Here is a 25,633-nt window from a genome sequence, read left to right as displayed (position 1 = left end):
AGCAAAAAAAAAAAAAGAGCAAAAAAGGAATCGAGGCCAAGGGAACAACTGTCATATAACATGAAGCCACGAATCCTGGCACCACGAGGCAGACCACCTGCAGGTTGCTCTGGGAGTCGGTGGGGATGCGTGGGTCTAAGAAAAGCCAGGCAGATGTAACGGCCACTTTCTTGGGCTCCCGTGGTTGGGGGGGGGGGGGGGAGGGAGGCATTCCATACTGAGGCCGGAGAGTTTCAAACTCCAGAACATTTGCAATGGAAATGCTTTCCACACTCTGAGCGCAAGACGACAACAAAAGCTTCGCCTGCAGATGTCAACTGGTACTTTTTGGTCATTCAGCAGATGGGGGCTGGCAGGGTGAAAAAGGGACCGGGCAGGCCCCCGAGGAGACAGAAGAAATGAGACGAAAGAGTGTCAGACTCGGGGAAGTGAAACCACAGGATAATGACTTCACGAGAAAGGGACAAGGCTGGCAGCAAAAAAACCCTGGTTCGGAGGGAAGGAAAATCTGCCCGTGTTTATTAGGTTCTGAGAGGGCGTCGTAAAATATCCGGACGTGTAATTAAGTTCTGAGTGCAAACTCAGGAAACCGTTGCGAGCCAGGCGTCGCTAAGGCAACAGAATCAATATCAATTCCAGGACTGACGTCATTTGGGGGGGGGGGCTGGCTGTCCCTTCCAGGCAGTGGTTCCTTTGGGTGACCGGGTATACCTACACTCCGAATACAATGGAGACAGTGTGGGACGCAAGGAGCAGGAAGGCGGGGGCCCGGGAGGGGATCCGGGCAGCACCCAGGTTTCAAAGGCTCTGGAGGACCCTTGCCTCCTGCAGTTCCATTCCCGACCAGGAGTAGGCGCACTACTAGCCCTCCACCGAGCAGGCATGGGGCAGCCGGCCTTCAAACTGGAGCGTGAAAGAGCAAGGAGTGGGAGGGGGGTGATGGGGGGGCAGGTCACATGGGGGATGGGGGTAGGGGTGCGGTGGGGGCAGGCTGTTGGGGTGGATCAACCTCCTCACACATATATCCACCCAGCCTCTGTGCTAAAATCTGGCTTCTTCATTTCAAAACCATTGGCTTGACATGATTTGAGGAAAAAAAAAAGGTGGATGGGATGTGCTGGGTGGTGGGGGGAGCGGGGGGAGGGCCAGGTTGGAAAAGCATGATCCCTTCGCTGGATGAGGACAAACGCCTCTCCCGAGACACGCAGAGCGCGCTTCTGCTAGAGCTGGGATCTCGCCCGGGGAGGCATCGGACGCCCAGATGGAGGGGCAGATTAAGAATGCAGATTCCACGGCAACAGTGAGGCGGCAAGTCTTGATACTGTATGTTCAGTGCTCAAGAGGAAAGACTTCCCGGGGTGGGGGTGGCGGGGGGGGGGGATGAGGGTGTGTGTGTATGTGTGTGTGTGTGTGTGTGTGTGTGTGTGTGGAGGGGGGGGGGAGAAACACACTGTTTACATAACCGTTATAAATATCTCTTCTTTTTTATACTTATCATACTTGGGTGTCATTATGTACAGTGGAGAGAAAAAAGATGAACTCCCACTCACCTGTGAAATGCAAGAAGCGCCTTTCTCTGGAGGACCTCCTGCATCCCTCGCAGCGAAGCTAAGAAAAGGGTTGGAATTAGTCAGTGGCAACCGGAGATGAGGGATTTTTTTTTCCTTTCCCCCCCCCACAAATACGTGTCCCACACCCCCCCATGCGACGCCACAGCCGGGGGGGCCCAGGGCGCTGGCTCGATGTTGGGAAAGGCCAGTGTCCCTGGTATCGGGCCAGGACACCTGCAGCCTGGACGTCCCACACTGGGGACTGAGCAGGCTGACCCAGCGCTGGCTCGGGTGTCAGGGCTCCAAAGCACGAAGCCCTCGGAGATGAGTCAGGTCCGCCCCCTCCAGCGCCCTCGAGAACAGCGCCCTGGATGGTGTGGGGGGGAGAGCAAAGATGGTGCTCCCTACCGGGGCAAGGAAGTGCGTCCCCCATGCACGTGTCTGGACCGGGGCGGGAGAAGGCCGTCATCTAACTGCGGCCACTGTGGGTCACAGCTGAGCCCCCATGAGCTGGGAGGCAGGTCACGATGGCCCTAGGCTAGCAGTGGGGGAGAGTGGGAGACAGCAGGAGCAGGGGGGGGTGAGGCCCAGCTGGATCTGGCGACTTTCCTGACGTCATCAGGCTGATTCGGGGGAGAGTGGGGGAGGGGGGCTAGGAATTGGTGAAGGTGAAGGTGTGACATTAAACCGACCCCTGAGAGCTCAGATAGAGAAGGGAGCACCAAATAAAGGGTGTTGGGAGGATCCTCCCAGGATGGGAGATGCATGCTGAGAGTAAACTATAGACTGAACATGATTACCACTCAATGCCTCTTTTGCAAACCACAGCACCCAAAAGGAGAGAACAAAAGGGAATGCCCTGCTACAGAGGCAGGGTGGAATGGGGGGGATGGGGGGTGGGAGGGATACAGGGATCCACGGTGGTGGAAAATGGGCACTGGTGGAGGGATGGGTATTTGATCATTGTATAATTGAAACCCAAGCACAAAATATGTAAGTCCACAACTGTACCTCATGGTGTTTCACTAATAATAAAAAAAAGTATAAAATTGAATATAAACTATTGGAGAAAAATAAATTAACCGACCCCTGAGGGTGAGTCCACTTGCTTCCCAACAACACGCGTGCTAGGGGCTGGCCCCTGTGTGGCAGCACATAAATTTAGCAAAACAGCAAGTGTTGAAAATCGCCCAGCTTCTCCGGGGTGTCTGATATGTTCAGGCACAGAAAAGCAAGGTTTGGGGTCATTTGTCCAACATTTATTTAACACCAGACTGCCAAAGGAACAACAGGAGGAGTTCAGGAAAAATCAAATTGATAAATGTGTCTTTCTACAAACATACCGTTGAAGGCCCCATCAAATATTGTAGCACTATGTCACTGTCCTCCCGTTGTTCCTCGATTTGCTCGAGCGGGCCCAGTAACGTCTCCATTGTGGGACATGTTGTTACTGTGTTTGGCATATGGAATACATCACAGGGAGCTTGACATTCTTTGCTGTGTGGGCGAGATACTCTTGGTAGCTTGCTGGGTTCTCCGAGAGGGGCAGAGGAATCGAACCCGGGTAGCCTGGATGGGCCGCATGCAAGGCAAACGCCCTACCCACTGTGCTATCACTCCAGCCAAATATTACCAAAAAAAAAAAAATCGAAATTTTTTTTTTTTAGTCAGGACTAAAGTACCAGTGGGGATACCAGTCTAGTATCCACAGGCACGGGCAAACGCAGGCAGTGCAGGGCAGACCCGGGCACTGAGATATGCCCCCGGGGGGGGGGGGGGGGGAGGAGGGGGCATGCCCTAATGGGGTTGGCTCTGAAACAGGACTCAGCCCAGAGCCAGAGTGAGGACAGGCCAATGTGGACCTCACTCCCCTCAGAGCCCACCCCGATGCCCGTGCGGTGAGGAGGACAGACTGAGCCCAGGTCTGCATCTCTTTCTTCCCAGCACTCACCAACATCTGAAACCACGAGGATGGCAGCACGGGGACCCCTGGGGCACCGGAAGGACCCGACCGAGGGCAGAGGGAGCTGGGGGACTCACCGTCCGTGGCCTGCAGGCTGTACGTGAGGCCCAGCGCCAAGTAGCCTTTGGCCTTGAACTCTGATGCTTTCTCGCCTGCATCCACGACGGTTTTGGCAAACTTCTCGGCCTCTTCCAACTGAAAGGCAGCGAGTCAGAGAGACAACAGAGGCCGGGCACTTCAGCCCAGCGCCCAGGAGCACCCGCGGCCAAGCCAAGGATGGGTTCTGATGAGTCACCGTGGAAACAGCTCCCGAACCTTCCTCCTGATCACTGCTACCTCGACCCTCATCTCCGTGCCCGGCTCGACTCTATAGACCTCGGGCCCAGCTGCCCACTCAAGCTCGTTGCCCACCTCCCAGACTCACTCTCAGACTTGGGGGTTGGGTGTTACTTCCGCCCCCTCGTCTCTGTTCTCCTTTCCAACAGGCTGTTTCTGCAGTGAGTTTAATGCAGGGACTGGGATGGGGAACGGTGGAGCCCGCAGACACACGCAGAAGGGCCGTGTGAGTAATAGAGCCTGGAATGTGCTATGCTTTGGGGCTTCCTCCCGCCCCCCACCCCCTGCAGGACATCCAACATTCATCTGGGCCGGGATCCTCTTTCCTACCAGCTGTCCCAACTTCCAAAAGCTCCGTCTCTTTATTTTTTTCCAAGACAGCACATGGGCCTCACGCCGACAGATTCCCGGGAGCGCATGTGCACCTGTGTACCTGCCGCCCACCAGGAGCCCTTTTGCACAATTCATTAGAGGCAAAAATAAGATCTATGCCTGCAGAGGATGGCAAATGGCGGTGTCACTGGAGCTGGCGGGGGGGAAGGGGTGGTGGCAGGGGGGGCAATCCTCGGGCCGCCAACACCTCTTTACTTCTGGGCTTCGGGAAGTTGTAGCAAGGATGTGAAACACACACACACACACACACACACACACACACACACACACACGCAGGCTCTCCTGTATACACAGAGCAGACCCACCTCCCTTGGCTCCTGACTCAGCACCCCACAACCACACCTCCCAGGGCCTGGGGGCAGCCCTCTTGCGCAGCTGGAAACGGGCGTTGCCTGGTTGGAAAGGGCTGGTGGGCGCCCCTGCCCACGCCTGCACCCGCTGCTCTCTTGTCTGCGGCCCCCAGCGGCCCACACCTGCCAGGGCAGCAGGCTGTGGCTCGGCTTGTTTTTCTGGGGGGAGGGGGTGTGTGGTGGTGAGGTGGAGGTGTGCGGCTCTTGCAAAGGTTTTTTTGTTTTTTTTTTTCTTTTCTCTACATTTCCTCAAGCGAAATGTAACGAGAGCAGAACACAGCCTCCACCGAGGCTCACTTTTGTCCCGCTGAGCGAGAATAAATGGGGAAAAGACAAACAGGAAAGGCCAGCATGGGGCAGAGGCGCCAACCTTAGCTGGCCGCCCCAGAATTCTGAGCAAATTCCTTTTTTTTTGGAGGAGGTCACACCCTGCGTTGCTCAGGGGTTACCGCTGGCTCTGAACTCAGGGATTGCTCCTGGCAGTGCTCCGGGGACCATATAGGATGCCAGGGATCGAAACCCAGGCTGGCCCGTGTGCAAGGCAAACACCCACCCACTCTACTGTTGCTTGGGCCCCCACTCGGGCCTTCCATTCTTGGCCGAGGGAAACCAGAGCCCCCCAGCCGGCGGTGGTGGTGACCTGGGCCCAGCGCCGCCACCGTCCCCCTCAGTGAGTCCCACCCACGGGTTTTTTCCTCTGAGGTGTTCTGTGGGGCTAGTGCCAATCCTGCGTCTGAACCAGACTCTGTGAAGAAGACGGTAAAGAGTCGGGTCACCACACGACTGAGCGGGGGTTCTGCATTTGGCGGGAAAAGTCAGGCTCTGCTCCGTGTGGATCCGTGTGTGTGTGTGTGTGTGTGTGTGTGTGTGTGAGACACGGGCCCTCTCAGGACCCTGTTTCTTGCACGAAGTAGATGGATTTAGTCAAGGATTCCCATGTCACCTTTTCACTGCACTGGAGATGGGGCTGTGCTCCCACGATCCGCCTGTGTGTGTCCCCTCAACCCCACCCCCCGCCTCCGGAGGCCTGGGGGGCTGCCCTGGCCCGGCCGCCCCCGCCCGGACTCACCCAGTGCAGGGAGCCCATGCACAGCTTGGCGGCCAGGAGCGGGATGGTGGCGTCGTCGGGCTTCAGGCGGATGCATTCCTTCAGCACCTTCACGGCCCGCGCGGACTGTGGGGAGAGAACCTGTGAGCTGGCCCAGCTGCCCCAGAGCACGTGGGGCTGCCCAGGGCTGGGGAATGCTCGGAGAGTGAGGGGAGATTGGGGAGGCCAGAGCGACAGGGCAGCGGGGAGGGGGCTGGCTGGCACGCGGCCCACCTGGGTCTGGTCCCCGGCATCCTTATACGGTCCCCCGAGTCCTCCGGAAGTGATCCCTGAGCACACTCAGGAATAAGCCTTGAGCACTGCCATATGTGCACCCCACTGTAGCACTGTCTGTAGCCCTGTCCTCCCATTGCTCATCGATTTGCTCGAGCGGGCACCAGTAACGTCTCACAGCAAACTGTGAGACTTGTTGTTAATGTGTTTGGCATATCGAATACGTCACAGGGAGCTTGCCAGGCCTTGCCGTGCGGGCGGGATACTCTTGGTAGCTTGCTGGGCTCTCCAAGAGGGGCTGAGGAATCAAACCCAGGTTGGCGACATGCAAGGCAGACACTCTACCCGCTGTGCTATCACTCCAGGGCTCCCCTACCAAAAAAACCCACAAAAAAAACAAAAAAAAAAACCCAAAAAAACAAAAAAAAAAAAACAAATGAAAACAAGTAAAAGCACCTCCCTGGAATCACCACCTTCCACCCCAACTTGTATAACGTCAGGAAAATGAGAACGGCAAGTCAGTGGCGGCTGTTTGATGCGGGGTGAAGCGTGGAGGGTATGGGCCCACGGCCAAGGGTGCGTGAGGGCTTCTCCTGCCTCTGTGCTCAGGGGTCACTCCTGGCCATGTCTGGGGCGGGGGCATAAGCACAAGGCCATGCACCGCCCCCCTGCACTATCTCTTGGGCCCACGGAGCCTCGTGTCATTGTGAACACCCGAAGCCCCAGTTCAGAGCACAGTGAAGTAAACACTTGGCTCCTTCCTCAACCGGAAGAACCCCAGAGGACAGGAGGATCAGCGGCCACCAGCTCAGAGGGGTGGTATGACTGCGCCCACCTGCTAGCACTTCTGTGCAGTGTGTATGTGTGTGTGTATGTGTGAGAAAGAGAGAGAGAGAGAGAGAGAGAGTGTGTGTGTGTGTGTGTGGGAGAGAGAGAGCATGTGTGTGTGTAAGTGTGAGCGTGTGTGTGCCAAGGAAGCTGACCTCCTATGAGTGTCCTGGGCAGTCCCCAGGTCCACTCCACAGCCCAGGCTCCTGACCAACACTGGCCAGGGCCTGCAGGCCCACCGTGACCAGCAACTCAGCTACCTGTGTTTCCTGCAGAGACCCTCCTTTAGCCCCGGGGCTGGGGGTAGGGTTCGCACATCTGAGGCCCTGGGTCCACTCCCCAGAACCTCCCTGACCGGGAACAGCTTCCACTCTCAGCCAAGAGGGAATGTGGGTGCCATGTCCGAAGCTTCTACAAGGGCCAGGGAAAGGCCAAGCACTCAGGGCTCCCGTCTTGGGGTACATTTGCCCCTGCCCCCTCCCTGTAACTGCACCAAATTGTTGGTTTTGTTCAGGGCACAGATAGTACTGGGTGGTTGGTTGACATGTGTACATGGGACGGGTCGCCCTTGAACGCCCAAGAGGAACTGGGATGTGGGGGAGGGGACGGATGGACAACACATGGGCTCCCCACAAGAGGTCACTCACTTTTCCAGCCGCCATGAGGGACAGCGCGAACTGGTACCAGAGGTGGAACTCCTCAAAGGCAAACTTCATGGCTCTCTCCAGGCACTGAAAGGAAGGGCAAAGGCAGGCGTCCGAGAGCGCCCCGGGGCCGTGAATCCCTCTGCCCACTTCCCCCTCCGGGGGAACCCCGCCGCCCCAGGGTGCGAGGGCAGGGGCCAGCATCACGCTCCTTCACAGAATCCTGGGCCTGACCCCCCAGACGCTCTTCCTCCCGTGACTGGAGGGAGGCACAGCCGAGGCCAGGGCCAGGCCCACAGGACAAGGGGCCCCGGGGCTGGACAGAGCATCCCGGGAAAGGGACACCAGGAGGCAGGAACTCGGCTCCCCTGGGGGAGGGGGCAGGAACAAAGTCATGGGGGCCCCCTAGGCGGAGCCTTGGCTTGGCTGTGCCTAGTGGACAGCTGGCCGGGGACACCCGGGTGGGAATTGGGCCTGGGGGAAGCAGGCACAGGTGGGCGCCATGGCCGGCCAAGCTCTGACATGAGCCTCTCACCCTCCTGGGCCCCAGCTGTGCTATGTGCCAGGCCCAGGCCACTGGCTGCCCCCACCCCTTCCCGTCCTCGGCGGGCCCGTTCTGAGAAACTCTCTTTCCTACCAGCATGCAGAGACAACGGTAGGAAGGTAGGAATGGGCTGGGGGAGGGGCCGATGGGAGGCCTGAGGGAGAGACGCGGGACATGTTCCAGGTGATCAGGACCAAGGCACAGACATGCACGCGCACAGGGCAAGGGCACCAAGGGACGCGGGGCTGGCTGCCAAGGTACACTGGGGCCAGAGCGATAGGACAGCAGGTAGAATCTGGGTTCAATTCCCAGCATCCCATATGGTCCCCTGAGTACCGCCGGGAGTAATTCCTGAGTGCAGAGCCAGGAGAAACCTCTGAGCATCACCGGGTATGAGTAAAAAAAAAAAAAATGAAAAACCAAAACAGAGGTGACAGGACCCTCCCCCAGCCCCCACCCAACAACCCTTCCCCATCTCTTCCACATGTGTCTGCCCCTGCCAGGCAGAGAGAGAAGGACCCAAGCGGATGTGGCAGAGAGGTGTCTCATTGGTGACCCTGATGTGGAAGGAACGTGATTCTGAAGCGCCTGGGGGGTCGACGAGGGGCAGGTCTGAGTATCTGAGCTGGAATATGACACGGAGAGACACAGACACAGGCTCTGGCGGGACCAGCCACAACCATTCAGCACGGTCCCTCTTGAAACCCCAGTAGCATTTTTTTGAGAGGGGGGGTCACACCCTGGCGATGCACAGGGGTTACTCCTGGCTCTGCACTCAGGAATTACTCCTGGCGGTACTCAGGGGACCATATGGGATGCTGGGAATCGAACCCGGGTTGACTGCATGCAAGGCAAATGCCCTACCTGCTGTGCTATTGCTTCAGCCCCTCGGTAACATTTAAAAAATTTTTTTAATAGCAGAAATAGCAAAGACACATCCTAAAATGTATACAGAACCCCTAGGGACAATCTTGAAGAGAAATGAAGCCGGAGGCCTCACATGTTCTGGTTTCGTGCATACCACAGAGCCACCGTTATTCAAAACAGCATGATGCTGGCACAAAGACACCCCCACTCCCTGCAGGCTGGAAAGCGGGGGCTCAGGTACCCACACCCCCAGCCACTGGGGCATCGCTCACGAGCCCCAAACAGGGCAGCCACCAGTGTTTGTCAGTCAAGAAACCGAGACACAAAGTTGGTCAGCCCATGCATGGAATAGCACCCTGTCTTAATGGGCTGGATGCCCTGACCCTTGCTACAACACGGATGAACCAAGCCCAAGGAAACGGTGTCATTGAAATAAAGCAGCGGAGGAAAGATCAATATAGTCGGGTTCCACTTCAGAGCTCCTGAGAGTATTTAAAGTCACAGGGAGATGAATGGTGGGTGTCAAGGGCTGGGGGCACGTGTCCCTTCACGGGGACAGTTTCAGTTTGAGGAGGAAGGACGCCAGAGATGGTCGAGGGAATAGCTGCAGCCTATTAGAAATGGATCCAATATGCCAGGCACAGATAGCCAAGATGGACGTCGCACAAATCAGACCCGTGACCACAGGGAGAAAGGACACTCGGGAGAAAGGGCTTGGGAGGAGATCAGGTCACCTCAGAAGCGTGTTCTGGGGAAGCCACAGGCAGGGCCTGGGGATGGCGAGGAAAGGGCCAAGAGTTCTAGAGGGACTAACTAGAAGGCCACAGAGGCGGGAATAAACTGGAAGGGAAACAAGCAGGGGGGAGAGAAAAGAATTCCAGAACTTTCGGTGGTCCTTACAGAGAGATGGAGGATAGATACTGTGTTACATGGGAAAGGGAAAACCTCACAAAAATATGCTGAACCGTGATGTCAGGCAGCTCACAGGGGCTCCTGGATCCGGGGAGGTACAATGTGGGTGTGCAGGGCCCTGAGAGGAAGGACGTGTGACATGGGGCGCAAAGACCCGCATGAGGTCTGTTCTGATGACTCGACTCCGTGAGTCATGGCAGTGCAGCCAAGGACTTAAGCATACGCAGAAACGCTTCAGTGTTTCAGCGCGGCGCTTCCTCCTTTAGCTAAGGCCAATGGTGAGTTTCAACTGTTCCCTGGTGAGCTACAGGCGCTCAGTGGCTGACACGGTCTGCTCTGAATCAAGGACCAGCTGCTGGGGAGGAGGCTTCTGGGTTTCCTCAGGCCAGTGCAGAGCCACACTCATTTGCCCCACATTTGCCCCACACCCTCACACTCACCTCACACTCGCCCCACACTCACCTCACACTTGCCCACACTCACCTCACACTCGCCCCACACTCGCCCCACACTCACCCGACATCCCACACTCACCTCACACTTACTTCACACTCACCCCACACCCCACTCACCCCACACTCACCTCACACTCACCCCACATCCCACACTCACCTCACACTCCCCCACACTCACCTCATACTCACCCCACACTCACCTCATACTCACCGCATATCCCACGCTCACGTCACACCTCACACTCACCCCACACTCAACTTACACTTGCCCCCCATTTACCTCACATTCCCCCCACACTCCACACTCACCTCACACTCACCCCATATTTACCTCACACTCGCCCCACACTCACCGCACTCTCACACTCACCTCACACTCACCCACACTCACCTCACTCACCCCATACTCACCTCACACTCACCCTAAACTCACCCCACTCACCTTACACCTCACACTCACCTTACACTTGCCCCCCATTTACCTCACACTCGCCCCACACTCCATACTCACCTCACACTTGCCCCACACTCACCCCATATTCACCTCACACTCGCCCCACACTCACCGCACTCTCATACTCATCTCACACTTGCCCCACACTCACCCCACACTCACCGCACTCTCATACTCACCTCACACTCGCCCCATTTATCATCTCACACTTAACCACACTCACCCCACAACTCACTCACCTCACACTAGCCCTACACTCACCTCATCCCCTCACACTCACCCCACTCACCACACTAACCTCGGCCACCCTCAGACTCACTTCACACTCGCCCTACTCACCTCACACTCGCCCTACACCCTACACTCACCTCACACTCACCCCATACTCACTTCACTCACCTCAGACTTGCCCCACACTTACCCTAAACTCACCCCACTTGCCCCATGCTCATCCCATTATCGCCTCACACTCACCCCATACTCACCTCAGTCACCCCACGCCCCACACTTCCCTACACTCCCCTCATATTTGCCCCACACTCACCTTATACTCACCCAAACTTGCCTCACATGTACCACACTCACCCTGTATTCCTCTTACGCTAGCTTCATACTTGCTTCATTCTTGCCTCACTATTCACCTCACATTCACCTCAGATTCACCTCACACTCACTTATACTTACATCACCTCAGATCCCCCTCATGCTCAGAGGCTACCCTTCACCCCCTCACCTCAGCGCAGCCCTGGTGCGGTTGACACATGGGGGTGAAAGGGCACCACGGGAGGATTCGGCAACCATCATGCTGGCAGGTGGAGCCGGGTGGCACACGCCAGGCCACAGCAGAGAGCTGCACAGTCCCACCACACGAAGGAGTTGGGGTCTGTTTTGGGAGTCTATGAGTTCAATAGACCCAAACTCACAGGGGTAGGGGTCAGGGGTCACAGGAGCAGATACCCCTCCTGCCAGGAGTTTGTCTGCAGTCCAGAGAGCACCAAGCATCAGCTTCCTTCTCACCCTCAGGCCCCGCTGCCCTGACACAGTGCCTCCATAGGCTAGGAACGTTTCTCCTACGGCTTATGTTCATAACAAGGGCAGTTTCAGGTGTGATTCCTTGTAGTTCTGCAGCTGTGTTTGTTATTTTGTTTGTTTGTTTGTTGACATGCATCCCATCAGCGGCCAAGACTCAGAGACTATAAAAACCAGCTTCCGGAACCGCGCGGCCGCATGACATCTTATTATGACATCTTATTATCTCATTCCTACTTTGGACAAACTTGCAGGCTATCGAATGTAGCCTGCCCACAGGGCAGAGTCTGGCAAACTTCCCGTGGCGTACCAAATATGCCAAATACCAGTAACAATGATGGGTCTCATTCTCCTAAGGAGCCTTGAATATAATCTCAGGGCTAGGATGAAGGAGACGTTACTGGGGCCTGCTCGAGGCAATCGACGATTAACAGGATGATTTGTGATTTGTGATTGTTGACATGCTTCAGAGAGATAATGCTGTGGCATGTTTACTTTCAAGGTGGGGAAACTGAGTAACTCAGACCCTGGGAGAGTCTGACAGCAGGGAAACCTCAGTGCGTGTTTGGAGACCTGAGTCGATCTAGACCCCTCCTACCTGACAGGGGGGGGGGGGGCGGCGGGGAACTGAGGTTGTCAGGGTCACAGGGCAACAGACTTACCCTAGGACTCTCAGCTCAGAGCCCTCAATTCCCCATTAACTGAAACTGTGAGGCTCAGGTGAAAGCGAGTTAGGGAAATGGATTCTGGCAACATCTAGGAAGGGCGGGAAGGTGAGCTTAGTTCAAGGGAGTCTGACCCCCGCCAGAGCTTGGTCTGGGGAGCTCCCCTGAACCAGGACCTGCCAGAGGGCCAGTTCCATGGCATGTTCCCTCCCCTTGTCTCTTCCCGCCTTAGGACAGTGACCCCCTCAGAGCCAAGGGCTGCCCTGTGCTTTGGCACCGTGGCAGTTGCTGGCGTGGAAGGCCGCCACTACAGCTGGGGTGGGGGGGCAGGCTCCCACAGGCCGCATCTGGGTGCCACCCTCTGAGCAAGCTGGGCAAGTGTGAGGGCAGCTCCGGGGCTCTGGCAGGTGGAGACGCTGCTGCTCCCTCTGCCGGCTGCCGGCGGGAACGCGGCTCTTCCTGCCTCCGATGAAAGGAAACGCTGAACTCAAGGCATGGTGTCCAGGCCCTCTCCTGCCTGCCCTGCGGGGTCTGTGTTCTGTCTCTGCTTGTGTTCTGTCTCTGCTCAGACTCAGAAGGCCAGGGTTCAGCCCTACAGGCAACTGTCCAGCCCTCACACCCAGAAGAGGAGGCCAGGGGCCTAGGGGCAAAGGAAGGGACAGAAGGAGCCAAGGTGTGTGGTCCAGAGGCACTGTCCACTGTCCTCCAGTTGTTCATCGATTTGCTCAAGCGGGCCAAGTAACGTCTCCATTGTGAGGCTTGTTGTTGCTGTGTTTGGCATATCGAATCCGTCACAGGGAGCTTGCCAGGCTTTGCCGTGCGGGAGCGGTACTCTCGGTAGCTTGCTGGGCTCTCTGAGGGGGGCAGAGGAATCGAACCCAGGTCATCCAGGTTGGCCGTGTGCAAGGCAAAAGCCCTACCCACTGTGCCGTTGCTCCAGGCCAGAGGAGCGGAAAATGAAACAGCGCTCACCAAGGGCTGGATGGAGGTGGCTCTCAGACCCTTTGGCGGGGACGGGGGAGCATGGACAGACCATAAGGTGCTACGGGGAGTGCAGAGAAATGCAAAGAATCTGAAGGTGTGGAGAGATCCTCAAACCAGGGGCCCATCTTTCCGCAGCCCCAGAGCTAAAAACTGTTTTGTGTATGAACATTATGGTTTATTATCATTATTATCTGCTATCAGTGGAGCTGTGAGAAAAATACTTGGAACACAAATTAAGCAAAATGTGATCTGTCCCCAAATGAATCCCATGCTTCCCACAAACAGACCTGTATTACCAAAAAAAAAAAAAAAAAAAAAGAAAGTACTGACTTAAGCAGGTAGGGAGTTTGTCTTGCACGAGGCTGACCCGGGCTGACCCCGGTTTGATTCCTCCGCCTTTCTCAGAGAGCCTGGGAAGCTACCGAGAGTATCATGCCCACACAGCAAAGCCTGGCAAGCTACCCGTGATGTACTCTATATGCCAAAAACAGTAATAAGAAGTCTCACAATAGAGACGTTACTGGTACCCACTCGAGCAAATCGATGAACAATGGGAGGACAGTGCTACAGTGCTACTTAAGAGTGTGAATTTCCCTGACCCGGCCAGTCTATCTTCACTGGGGCAACTTGGAGGGGGGCAGATTGAATTTCCCTCCCTGCCCCAAACAGAACCCCGGCAGCTGAAAACCTCCAGCACTCAACCTCAGCCATGCTCAAGAACACTCCACTCACTTGGACAAGCTTCACCTTTGAGGGAACCTGCAGAAAAACCCAGGTATGTGGGACCCGTGACTAAGATCTCCAAGCTCGCTTGGAACAGGACTGGGACTCCTCCCCCCAGCTCCCCAGTTTTCCAGTAGCTTGGCAGTCACATTCACAAACTGTCTCCAGGCCATATAATCTTATCAATGAGCAAGACCCAGAGACTATAAATTAAAGCTCCCAAAAGAGAGCAACACAGAACGTCCTGGAACACAGGTAAGGTAAGGTAAGGTAAAGGCCCTCCCGTTGATCGTCGATTTGCTCGAGCGGGCCCAGTAACGTCTCCATTGGAGACTTTGTTGTTACTGTGTCTGGCATATCGAATACTCTCGGTAGCTTGCCGGGCTCTCCGAGAGGGGCGGAGGAATCGAACTCGGGTCGGCCATGTTGGCCGCTTGTAAGGCGAACGCCCTACCCGCTGTGCTATTGCTCCAGCCCACATGGTAGCAAAACCTCTTATACTCTAGCCCACTGATGTACCAAAAGTAGCACACATTTGTCTGGGTTAAACACAGATGCTTGTAACCTCTTCTACAAGAGCTTAAATGGCTCCAAGATGAAACACAACAATCTTCACACACTCTCCTCTTGGGGTGGCGGGAAGGTACACGGTGGTAGGGTTGGTGTCTGAATATTATCTGTAATGAACTACGATGAACAACTTTACAAAAAATAAAATACATAGAATGAAATTTTTTTTAAAAAAAAAGAGTGTGAATTTCTCCAATGAAAATCCTGTGGAAACTTTTATCTCCCATTCTACCTACAAAGTAACTGGGGTTTTGACAATTAAGTTTTTCAAATCTAAGACACATGGTATCTATTCTCCTTCTCAGAAAAGCTGAGACAGAAGGAAGGGGAGAATCAGGCCTACCCCATGGCCGGCCGTCTTCAACACTGCTATTTGGCCTTGTGTGTGGCCAAGAGAGACGACAGCTGGCAGAGGCTGACGGTGCTGAATCTTTCCTGCTACCCAGACAGGAAGGGAGTGGAGTGCGCGACCCCCGTGGGTGAGCTGAGCCCCTCTGTTCATCGGACGCACGCCCTCTCGCCCAGCCTCACGACCCCCCAAGACGAGGTCCAGAACTGAGTGGAAAACAGGAAGCCAGAGGCAGGGAGGCCAGCGCCCGCTGCAGCTGGTGCCCGGGTGCCAGCCCGGGTGGAAACAAGTCACACGGCTGCCGGCGCCTCAGCAGTGGCAGATGGCAGATGGTGTGCTGTGGGCCTGGCCCCGGGTCTGTTCTCTGTACTCGCGCGTGACTGAGCCCGGCCAACCGTCAGCCGGAGGCGCCGAGCTCGGCAGAAGCACGCGTGGCACGACTCCCGAGATGCACCCAGAGCCAGCAAAGCGATAGGGCAGGACACGGGCATGGGGCTGGATGCCTGGGGAACTTCCTGAGCATGGAGTTTGTGTTGGAGGTGAAGGGAAAATCTGGAAATATTCACAGGGCCTCAGGCAGCTTTCATGGCCGTGAGAGGGGCTGAGTCTCCCAGGGTGAGGTCAGGCCCAACCCGCAGACGGGCCCCAGCTGAGACTGGCACCTGCATTCCCCACCCCACCCCCCACCCCCCACTGACCATTAATCTTTTTTTTTTTTTTTTTGCTTTTTGGGTCACACACACCCAGCAATGCACAGGGGTCACTCCTGGCTCTGCACTCAGAAATTACTCCTGGTGGTGCTCGGGGGAACCATATGGGATGCTGGGAATTGAACCTGGGTTGGCCGCGTGCAAGGCAAATGCCCTACCCAGAGCAGATGAGCTGCTGACAGGGGCGGGGGGGGGGGAGGGGCAGGGAAGGGGGGAAGGACTTCCGGCTGGTGGAAGCATCCTAGGGTCCAGGCGGTCACTGCGTGCCTGTCCTGTGGCCACCAGCTGGTGTGATTCTCTCAATTTGGGGGTCACACTGGGCAATGCTCAGGAGTCAGACTCCCAACTGTCGCCAGAGCTGGGAGAGAGACCCACTTGCCTCCTGAATGGACACTTGGGCGTCAGGTGACCCCGCTCGGAGCCTTCCATCCTCAGGGTTTTCCTGGAACCCATGTCATCTGAAGCTCAGCCCCGCACACACAGCAGAAGGCTCTGAGGAGCCTGGGCCTGCTCGGGTCACCAGCCCAGAGTGGGGACTCCACGTGACCCCAGGACGGGAGGCGCCTGGGTGACAACACGGTCCCGGGCGCCGGGTCTAGGGAAGCTCTCGCCAGCCGGGGCTACCAGCCAGCCGGCAGAGGCCTCGGGGGAGACAGAGTCCATCATGGGGCATGAGAAGCCGACAGGCAGAAGAGCGCAGATGTCACCCGGCCTGTCACCCCTGCGGACCCCTGCCTTCCCCCCCAAGCCCCCTCCCACTGGTATGGACCGAGGAGACTCCTGGACCAGGCTCAGCAATGTACCCGCTGGCCGGCTCAGCTGCCCCGTGGGTCAGGCGGAAGAGCCGCGGTTAGAACTCTCCCGGGGTCCCCAGAATGCGCCTCAAGGAGAGAGGGCTGCGGGAAACAAGGACCCCCGAAGCTGCAGGCCGCTGCGTGACCTGGGGCAGAGACTGGGAGAAGCCCCTGCCCACACTGACTGGGAACAGGACGCCCCTTGGGGAGGACCCCCACTGCCCAGGGGACAGAGCCCCAGCACACGGGCCACACGCGGGCTGCTAGTCACCCTCCTCCCCCGCCACCTCCTGCCCCAGGTGGCTGCCTCCCGCACGGACACACAGAAAGAGACAGACAGTCCACTTGGCGGCAAAGGGGATCCAACACCTGGACCGCACAGGGATCTGGACTCTTCGGGTCTCGTCCGAGCCGGCCAGAGACCCCCCAAGACTCTCATGCCACGCAGCCCTGATCTACACGGCGAGTCACATGGCCTGGCAGGAGCTGGGGGTGCCAGGGAGAAGGGGTACGGGAGAAACTCAGGTCCTCTCTGGCACGCACACTGCTGACCGTGCCCACCACCACAGAGCCTCCCCTCCCATTTCCAAGAAGCAGGAAGTGAGAGGCCAGGTCGGGCGACAGGGCCACGGGGACGCCCCGCCCACGCCTGACGGTCACCCACCCGGGAGCACGCACCTCCGACAGCATCTCGTACTGGCCTCTCCTCCCCAGGGCGATGGTCAGCAAGTCGTACACCACCGAGGCGCTCTGCAGGCTGATGAGGCGGTCGTCCCGGTGCTCGGGGATGCGGCTCAGCACCGCGTCCCGGTTGGCCTGGTGGTGGTGGGGGGGAGGGTTGGAGTTGGGGAGACAGAGAAAGAGAGGGAAAGAGACAGACAGAGAGACAGAGACAGACAGAGAGGGAGAGAGAGAGGGGGGAAGGGAGAGAGAGAGAAGAAGAGACAGAGAGAGACAGAGGGAGTCAGAGAGAGGAAGAGACAGAAAGGGAGATAGAAACAGAGACAGAAAGAGGGAGAGACAGAGACAGAGAGGGAGAGAGAGAGAGGAAGAGATAGAGAGAGAGAGAAAGAGACAGAGAGACAGAGAGACAGAGGAAGACAGGAAGGGAGATAGAAACAGAGACAGAAAGAGGGAGAGACAGAGAGAGAGGGAGAGAAAGAAGGAGATAGAGAAAGAGGAAGAGACAGAGAGACAGAGGGAGGCAGAGAGAGGAAGAGACAGGAAGGGAGACACAGAAACAGACAAAGAGGGAGAGAGAGAAGCAACAGAGAATTGGGGAGAGAGGGAGAGAGACAGAGAGGAAAGAGAGGAGAGACAGAGAAAAGAAAGAGAGAAAGAGAAAGTCAGAGACACAGAGGGAGACAGAGAGAGGGAGAGAGGAAAGAGAGAAGAGGAGTGAGAGAGGCAGAAAGGGAGAAAGAGGAAGAAAGAGGAATGGAGAGAGAGACAGGGAGGAGGAGAGGGATGGAGAGGGAGGGACAGCAGAGTGGGAGGGAGAGAGAGAGAGAGGGCAGGTGTCAGCAGGCCCGTGGCCAGGGCTGTCATATGGAGCCGAGCAGCAGTGGAGCCCCCTGACACCCCCGCCCCACCAACCCGGCCCCACCCTTGGCCCTAGTAGCTTGCTGTGTGTCTGAGGAAGTGGCTTGTCGCCTGGGGTGTCGTCTGTGGAAGACCCCACAGCCCCCAGCACCATCCCCGAGTGGGGCCATGCACAACTGTCCTCGTGGTGGCCACGGAGACGCAGCACTTGTGCTGAGCCTGGTTCACACAGCTCTGCTCTAGGGCGCCAGGGGCGATCTGGGGGGCCTCCCCTGGGGGGGAAGGCCCCTACCCATGCCTCCCCTGCATGGGGCTGGGTGCCTGCCCATGACCCTAGGCCAGGCTGGTTTCAGGAGGCAGAGGCCGCAGGGGGCAGCTCTGGGTTGGGGAAGACATGGCCACAAAGGACTGGAGGCCACCATGTGCGGGCTCACTGGCCTCCACTGCTGGTGGGCAAGCGCTCTCCACGATGGTGCATTCTGTGCCTTTGGAAACTGGGTTTCTCTGCAGATTCTTTGAGACACAGTACTGGCTGTCTCTTCTCCCTCGGAGGAGTCCAGGATCAGGGAAGGCCGCATTACCGGTCCTTCTCCTTGCTAATGGCTAATGGCTCTTCCTGGCCCTGGAGGCCCAGGGCAGGGAGGGGTGGGGGTGGGGGGGCTTTCTTTCCAGGGAGGGTCACTGGTCCTCTGCAAACCATACTGTGACGCTCGGTGGGAAGCTCCGGAGGGTGACTGGCCAGAGAGCGGTGACAGCCACGACACAGGGTAAAGGCACCTGGATTCTGACGGCAGCCTTGGGGCCCAACACAGGGTGTGAGAGGCACGTGCGGCCCCTTTGTGGGCCCCACGCGGGTCTGAGTGTGGATATAAAAACAGGCTCGGGGACTCCATCAGCCAAAGTCAGCCAACGAGGGTTGGGGCTGAGCACGGGCCCCAAAGAAAGGCAGTGCCTCGGGGTGCCATCCTTTATTAGACGGAGGGGAAGGGAAGACCCCACATCCCTGAGCCCTTCCCAGACACCTGGCTGATGGCCTAGGAAGGACTGCAGAGTAGGGTAGACACCAGAGTCTTCCACAGGCCCCTCCGGGGGTCTCCCCTGTGGAGTCTCCCCTGATCCTCCAGACCTATCTGGAGTCAGACTCAGGACAAGTTCCTGAACCGTTCAGTAGTTTGGTCCCCGAGAAGGTGGGAAGCAGAGGGCTGGGTGGGCGGCGCCTGAGCAAGGTGGGGGAAGGGGCGTCATTGCACTGAGACTTGCAGCGGGTGGGGACCTCCATTATCTCTCTGAGAGCGGCCAGCAGCATCCCCAGTGAGTCCAGGGCCTTTGCTGTCGGCTGAAATGCCAAAGTCAAGGAAGACTATGCAAGGCAGGCCCTTCCCTACAGAGGGACTCAGGGAAACGAGCCCGTCCTCACGCCTCCATCCCTGCACGCTGCCGGCCTTGAGGAAGCCTCTGCACCAGCCACGGCCCTGTCACAGGGACCTGTCCAGCAGGGGCTCGACACTAAACAGAGACCCCTGCCTGGAAGGAAACCAAACAAAATACTACTTGTGAGACTTTCAAGTTATAATAAATGCATTCCTTTTTAAAAAAGTGTTATTTTGAAGGTGGTTTTTTTTTTTAAAGTTCATTTCATTTTGGTTCTGGGTCACAGCTGGTGGTGCTCAGGGCTTAGTCCTGGCTCTGCACTCTGGAATTCCTGGTGGGCTCAGGGATCCAGCCCAGGTCAGTCACAGGCAAGGCAAGTGCCCCACCTACTGCACTACTGCTCTGAGCCCTGCTTTTTTATTTTTTTTGAGAAAGTCTCTCTGTATCTAAAAAAATAATAATAATACAGATTCTCAAACAGTCCCGCAGAATATTAAGCATGCCAGAAGGCTGTCTTAGCCATAGTTGTGCATTATTCTGATAACCCCTTTATTCTGGGCAAAGCTAATTTGATTTGATGCCGATAAAACGATACCACGCCAAATGACTTGAACGAAGAGACTCTGGAAAAATTATGCTTCTAAGGTCAAGTCAGAACTCCATTAAAAAATACAATTTTCTCAGATAAGCGTGCGCGTGCACGCGCGCCCACACACACACACACACACAGAACAATTCTCAGAGCAATTCTCATTCTGATTCAAGATTGAGTCCATTTATTTTCTGCCTAAAAACCGAAGAAAATCAAAGGGCCTAGGGACATGGAATAAAGGCTTCCAAAGGCAACTTAATTTAGATTTTCAGCTGCCTAGTTGCAGAATGATTTATAGGGGGGGATGTAACCACTTGGGCCCGCCATGCTCACAGAGGCCAACTCTGGGGCCGCACCCTCTGGGGGCCCCACGTCGGAGAGTGACTCCCAGGAAGGGGCAGGGGAGCGGCTGCCGGCACCCCCCAGGGCATGCACACTCAGAGCCAGCATTTTAGCGACGTGCCCACGTGCTTCAAATTCTGAACCGGGGGACACATGATCTGGCCACGGGGATAGAGGATGTTTAATCTGGAGCATCCCAAAAAATCGACCCCCCACCCCGAGGCCACCTCGCCTTCAGAATGTTTGACTTGGCCACTAACCATGTTTGCCAAAAGGACTGAGCAGGGGGAGAAGATGCAGTGAGGGCCAGGAGCCGCGTGGATGCCAGTCCCGGCTCTGGTGTGTGTGCACGCACACACACATACATACACTCACACGAACACACATATACACACATACACTCACATATACAGACGCATGTACACATACATACACACATATATACACATACACACACCCATACACATACACACATACACACACGAACACACATACACTCACATATACACACATACACACATATCCACACTTACACACGTACACCTACATACACATACACATACATACACATACACACACATACACATATACACATCACATACATACACATATATACACATAACACACATACACATGCACACACATGTACATGCACACATGCACATACATATATACACATACACACATATACATGCACACACATATATACAGACACGTACACATATACACATGCACACATACACACATATATACACATAACACACATACACATGCACACACATGCACATGCACACACGCACATACATATATACACATTCACATATATACATTCACACACGCACACACACACACACACACCCTGCAGAGCTGGGGATGAGCAGGGTGGACCCGTGGCCAGCCGGTTCACCCGCCCTCTTGTGCCAGGGCAGAGACGAGGGTGTTGGCACCGGCCAAAGCTGCCAGCTGACAAGTGTGGACAGATGAGCCAGGGGCAAGTGGCTCGGTGCAGAGGAAGGGGCCACTGACGTCAAAGGGCCTCTGAGGAAAAAGGAGCAGGAACCTGAGCGTCCAGCAGGGCCACCCGGAGAACAGAGACGCCACAGGCCCTTCTCACCCCCACGCCCCGCCCCCGACTTCCCTGAGCGACCCCGAGTCCTCCTCCAGACTCAGGCTCCCCTCCTGCCACTCCTGCCGGCCCGCTGGTGGGGGTCACAGCTGGGACGGGGAGGGGGAGGCTCCCTTCAGCAGCCCCCCCCAAAGCAGGTGCTCTTAGCTCCCCCTGCATGAAGAGGGGTGCCGGCGCTGAGACACCACGGGGTCCTTTGGGGCCACCCCAGCTCCGAGGCTCAGGACGCACGTGGGCACTTTCCCAAGAGCCCACACTAACCCCAGAAAGCTTTGGCCCGGGCACGAGGCCTGAGCGACCGGCAGGAGAAACCCAGAAAGTGATGAGCAGGGAAATTGTGGCCTGAAAACCTGATAGCCTGGCGGGGAGCTGAGAAAACATGGCAAAGGAATCTGATGGGGTGGCAGAAACTCGGCCTGCTCCTGGCTGTCCTGGGGGTGGGGGGCGGGTGGACAGCGGACCAGCGAGGCTCGCAGGAGGTTCACAAGACAAGCAGGTCTCCCCACAACCCCCATCAAGGTAGTCCAGGCGATTCACAAAGGCAGCCCTTTTTTTGGGGGGGAGGGGGGCACTTCCCCTTCCAAGGTTCCCGGGGCGACCGCCTCCCTGCGGCAGCCACACTTGGCCGGGGAACATGGGGACTCAGACGCTGGTGGTCACAGAAGAGAAGTTGCTGATCCAGGCTGGCCGGGGGACGCTTCGAGTTCCCCGGAGAAGGAAGACGCCCCTCTTCCCGAAACACTGGCTGGCTTTGGGGGTGGGGGTGGGCGTTGGTTCTGTTTATGTCTTTGGATCGTAGCCAGCTGTGCTCAGGGCTACTCCTGGCTCTGTGCTCAGGCATGCAAGGCCAGTGCTTCCCCGCCCTGCTTTCTGGGCTTTTATCTCCGGGATCCCCCGCTCCCCGCCCCCGAGGATAAAGGCTCAGGGCCTGGACTGTGTATCTGTATTATTAGGAAGGCATAACGGGGGCAGGGCCGGACCTTCGGGACCGCGAGGCCGGGCACTCACCATGGACTCACTGATCAGCAGCAGCAGCAGGGCTTCTTCCGTGTTCTCTTGAGGACAAAAAATGCTGCGCAGAGAAAACTGGCTTTGAGACGCGGAGCTTCCACAGCGGCAGGACACGCACCTGACCTAGGAACCCGCGCGGCCGCTCCAGGCGTCTCAGCTAGACCGGGCGGTCCGGGCCCCTGGACTCACTCGCCCTCCCTGCGGTCATCGACAGCCCCTGCACGTTTCAACGACACAGTTGAAGAGCGGGGAGTGGGGGAAAAGTTACCCTGGGGGCTGAGGGGGCGGGGGAGGGGGGAAGAGTAGAGCCTGAACAATACCAGCCCCCCCCCCAGACACCCCATTCCCGGCCTGGGAGGGAGGGTCGGTGCAAGGAGCCCATTGATGGGTTCCTTCCTTCCTTCCTCCCTCCCTCCCTTCCTTTCTGCCTTCTTTCTTCCTATTTTTTCGATTTAGGGTCACACCCTGTGGTGCTCAGGGGTTACTCCTGGCTCTGTGCTCCTGGTGGTGCTCAGGGGAACATATGGGGTGCCATGGGAATCGAATCTGGGTCAACGCATGCAAGGCAATTGCCTTATCCGCTGTGCTATCACTTAGGCCATAGGACTTGTTTCTTGTTGCTTCACCCTGCCCCCAATTCTTGGGGACCTACCTAAATCATGGGTGGTGAGGACCCTGTGGCGGCCCGGTGTCCTAACCACTGAACCATCTTCTAGTGCTTTCTCGCTGAGTGGTGCAAGGGCTCCAGGGGCTGGCATGAGCTGGGAGCCTCAGGGCCAGCCTCTGGCCAGTCACTGGGCAGGGCCACCCTCTGCCGCCTCTCAGGGGCTCGGGCACTTGGTCTCCTGTGCCCCACATCACGTGAGCAACCAGAAGCTACTGTTGGGCCCACCCAGATAATTTCCAGGGTCCTGTGAGAATTTAGTGAGTTAAATATGTGTTTTATTGGGGGTTGGGGGAGGGCATGCAGAAGCTACCTTGGTGCTCCAGTCCATGGAATTTGCAACACCATAAAGTCTTAGATTTAAAAAAAAAAAAAGCCTTTGGGCTCAATGTTGTTTAGGATTAGAGAACAATCAAATTCAAACATGACCTCTGTCTGGGCCAGGAGGACTGGTCCACAGTTGGAAGCTGCCACAAGTGGAGGTGGGGTGGGGTGGGAGACAGTTAGGTTAGAGAAGAGACCACAGTGGCAATGAGAGTTGGAGATGGTCACTCTGGACAAGAACTGAGTGCTGAAAGGAGCTCAAGGGATATGCATGATACCCTTTCAGTACGACGATCACGATCACAACCATCCTGTTATTCGTCAATTGTCTCGAGCAGGCCCCAGTAACATCTCCTTCATCCTAGCCCTGAGATTTTTTAAAAAGTGCCACATTCCAGGCTCTTTCAGGATTAGGAGAATGAGACCCATCATTGTTACTGGTATTTGGCATACTGGGTACGCCACGGGGAGTTCGCCAGACTCTGCCGTGTGGGCAGGTTACTTTCGGTAGCCTGCCAGTTTGTCCAGTACCTGCACTGCAAATCTTAATGCCTGAAAGGAAAGAGAAAGAGTGAAATGGAAAGAGAGAGAGAGAGAGAGAGAGAGAGAGAGAGAGAGAGAGAGAGAGAGAGAAGTGTCTACCATAGGGGGTGGTAGAAGGGAACCTGGGGACACTGGTTCTGGGAAATGTACACTGGTGAAGGGAGGGGAGCTGGAATACTGTATTGACTGAACCCAAATCATTAACAGTTCTGTAAGTGTCTATCTCACAGTGATTTAAAAAAAAAAAAAAAGACCTTTGCCCTGAGTACTGCTGGGTGTGGCCCCCAACAAACAAAACCAACAAAAAGCAAACAAACCCATAAAGTCAAACCAACCTCCAAGCTCACAGACCCCATTTCTGTCCTTTGAGCATCGTTAAGGACAAGCGCCATCCCCCCCACCCTCACGGAGACTTCTAGGATACTCTAAGGAGAACTGGGAGAGTTATCACTTGGTTGGCAAAAACTCTTCTGCCAGTGTTCACAGAATGCAAGAAGGGAGCAATAAAAATGAATGTGATTTCAAAATTCCTGGTTATTCCGGAGATGACTAAGCAGAGAACACTGACATCCTCTGAGGGACGGTGTAAGAGCTGGGATGCTGGGGCCGGAGCCATAGCTCAGCACGGGGAGGGCGCTTGCCTTGCTTGCCCGAGGCCAACCGGGGTTCCATCCCCAGCATCCCATATGGTCCCCCGAGCACCGCCAGGAGTGATTCCTGAGTGCAGAGCCAGGAGGAACTCCTTAGCACTGCCAGGTCTGGCTCCCAAAGGAAACGAACAAAAAAGAGATGGGATGTCCTCTCCCCTCCTCAACCCCCACAAATGGCAGAGAGAGAGACAGAGACAGAGAGACAGACAGAAAGACAGAGACAGAGACAGAGAGACAGAGAGAGAGATGAATCATTAAATATTTGTTCTCTTTGAAGTGTTGGCAACTGTTGCTTGGCACCTGGGGTCGAGGAAGAGCCAAGCCTGGTGCTCTGTAACTCTGACATCCCTTGGGGCAAAAAGCCTCCTGGGGGCTGATTTCAATGCATCCACAGGGCAGACTGTGGTCTCACCCAGAGCCAGGAGCGAGTTTCTGGGGCTACAGGAAAGAGGCAGCCTGAGGGCAAAGGGAGTTTTAGGGTCTGAACCTCTGCTTTCCCCTCAGATTCTGAGACAGTGCCTCAGTTGATTTTGAGAGTGCAGGGGTGTGTGTGTGTGTGTGTGTGTGTGTGTGTGTGTGTTGCCGTTTTCCCCACGGACACACACAATCCCCTTCTCCTGATATCCGGAGGGTGCTTCTGAGCACTGGGACTTGACCAAAGCAGCGGCACAACCCAGGCCTCGGCTGCAAAGCAGCCACCGCCCTGCTCTGACTGGCCAGCTCTGCACTGTCCCAGCTGAGGCGAAAAAGGGCCGTGCTAACTGTCACTTCGCACCCGTCAACGCAGCCCATGGATAATCCCTGAGGGTCAAGCCCGCCTCTGTCCAGCCCGTTTAAGGGCTCGGTCGTGTTATTTTTACCAGAGCTGCTAACGACTGGCACATTAACCGAGCCTGGGGCCTCCCTGGAGGAGAGCCGGCAGCAGAGGGAACTCCACAAGGGCCCGGGGCGGGGGCAGGGGTGAGGCATGCAGAGGGACAGCAGGCGGTTTCTCTGTGGGTTTTGCTCCTTGTGGGGGCCCCCCCTC

At 56.4% G+C, this 25,633-nt stretch overlaps 1 protein-coding gene across 5 annotated transcripts in view; it reads right to left on the bottom strand.

Moving 5' to 3' along the window:
• The window catches only part of TTC7B (tetratricopeptide repeat domain 7B), a 202,127-nt gene that overhangs the window by 79,989 nt on the left and 96,505 nt on the right, over positions 1-25,633 (bottom strand). For all 5 annotated transcript variants that reach the window (XM_056133269.1, XM_056133271.1, XM_056133270.1 and 2 more), the window contains 6 exons: positions 22,423-22,486; positions 17,120-17,257; positions 7,389-7,472; positions 5,662-5,766; positions 3,591-3,708; positions 1,551-1,608 (listed from right to left, as the gene is read on the bottom strand). In XM_056133269.1, the coding sequence (XP_055989244.1) occupies positions 1,551-1,608; positions 3,591-3,708; positions 5,662-5,766; positions 7,389-7,472; positions 17,120-17,257; positions 22,423-22,486 (567 nt within the window). The remainder of the gene's footprint in view (positions 1-1,550; positions 1,609-3,590; positions 3,709-5,661; positions 5,767-7,388; positions 7,473-17,119; positions 17,258-22,422; positions 22,487-25,633) is intronic.

The sequence above is a fragment of the Sorex fumeus genome, unplaced genomic scaffold (assembly GCF_029834395.1).
Source record: "Sorex fumeus unplaced genomic scaffold, SorFum_2.1 ptg000098l, whole genome shotgun sequence".
Lineage (NCBI taxonomy): Eukaryota > Metazoa > Chordata > Mammalia > Eulipotyphla > Soricidae > Sorex > Sorex fumeus.
This window is presented reverse-complemented; position numbering and strand designations above follow the sequence as displayed.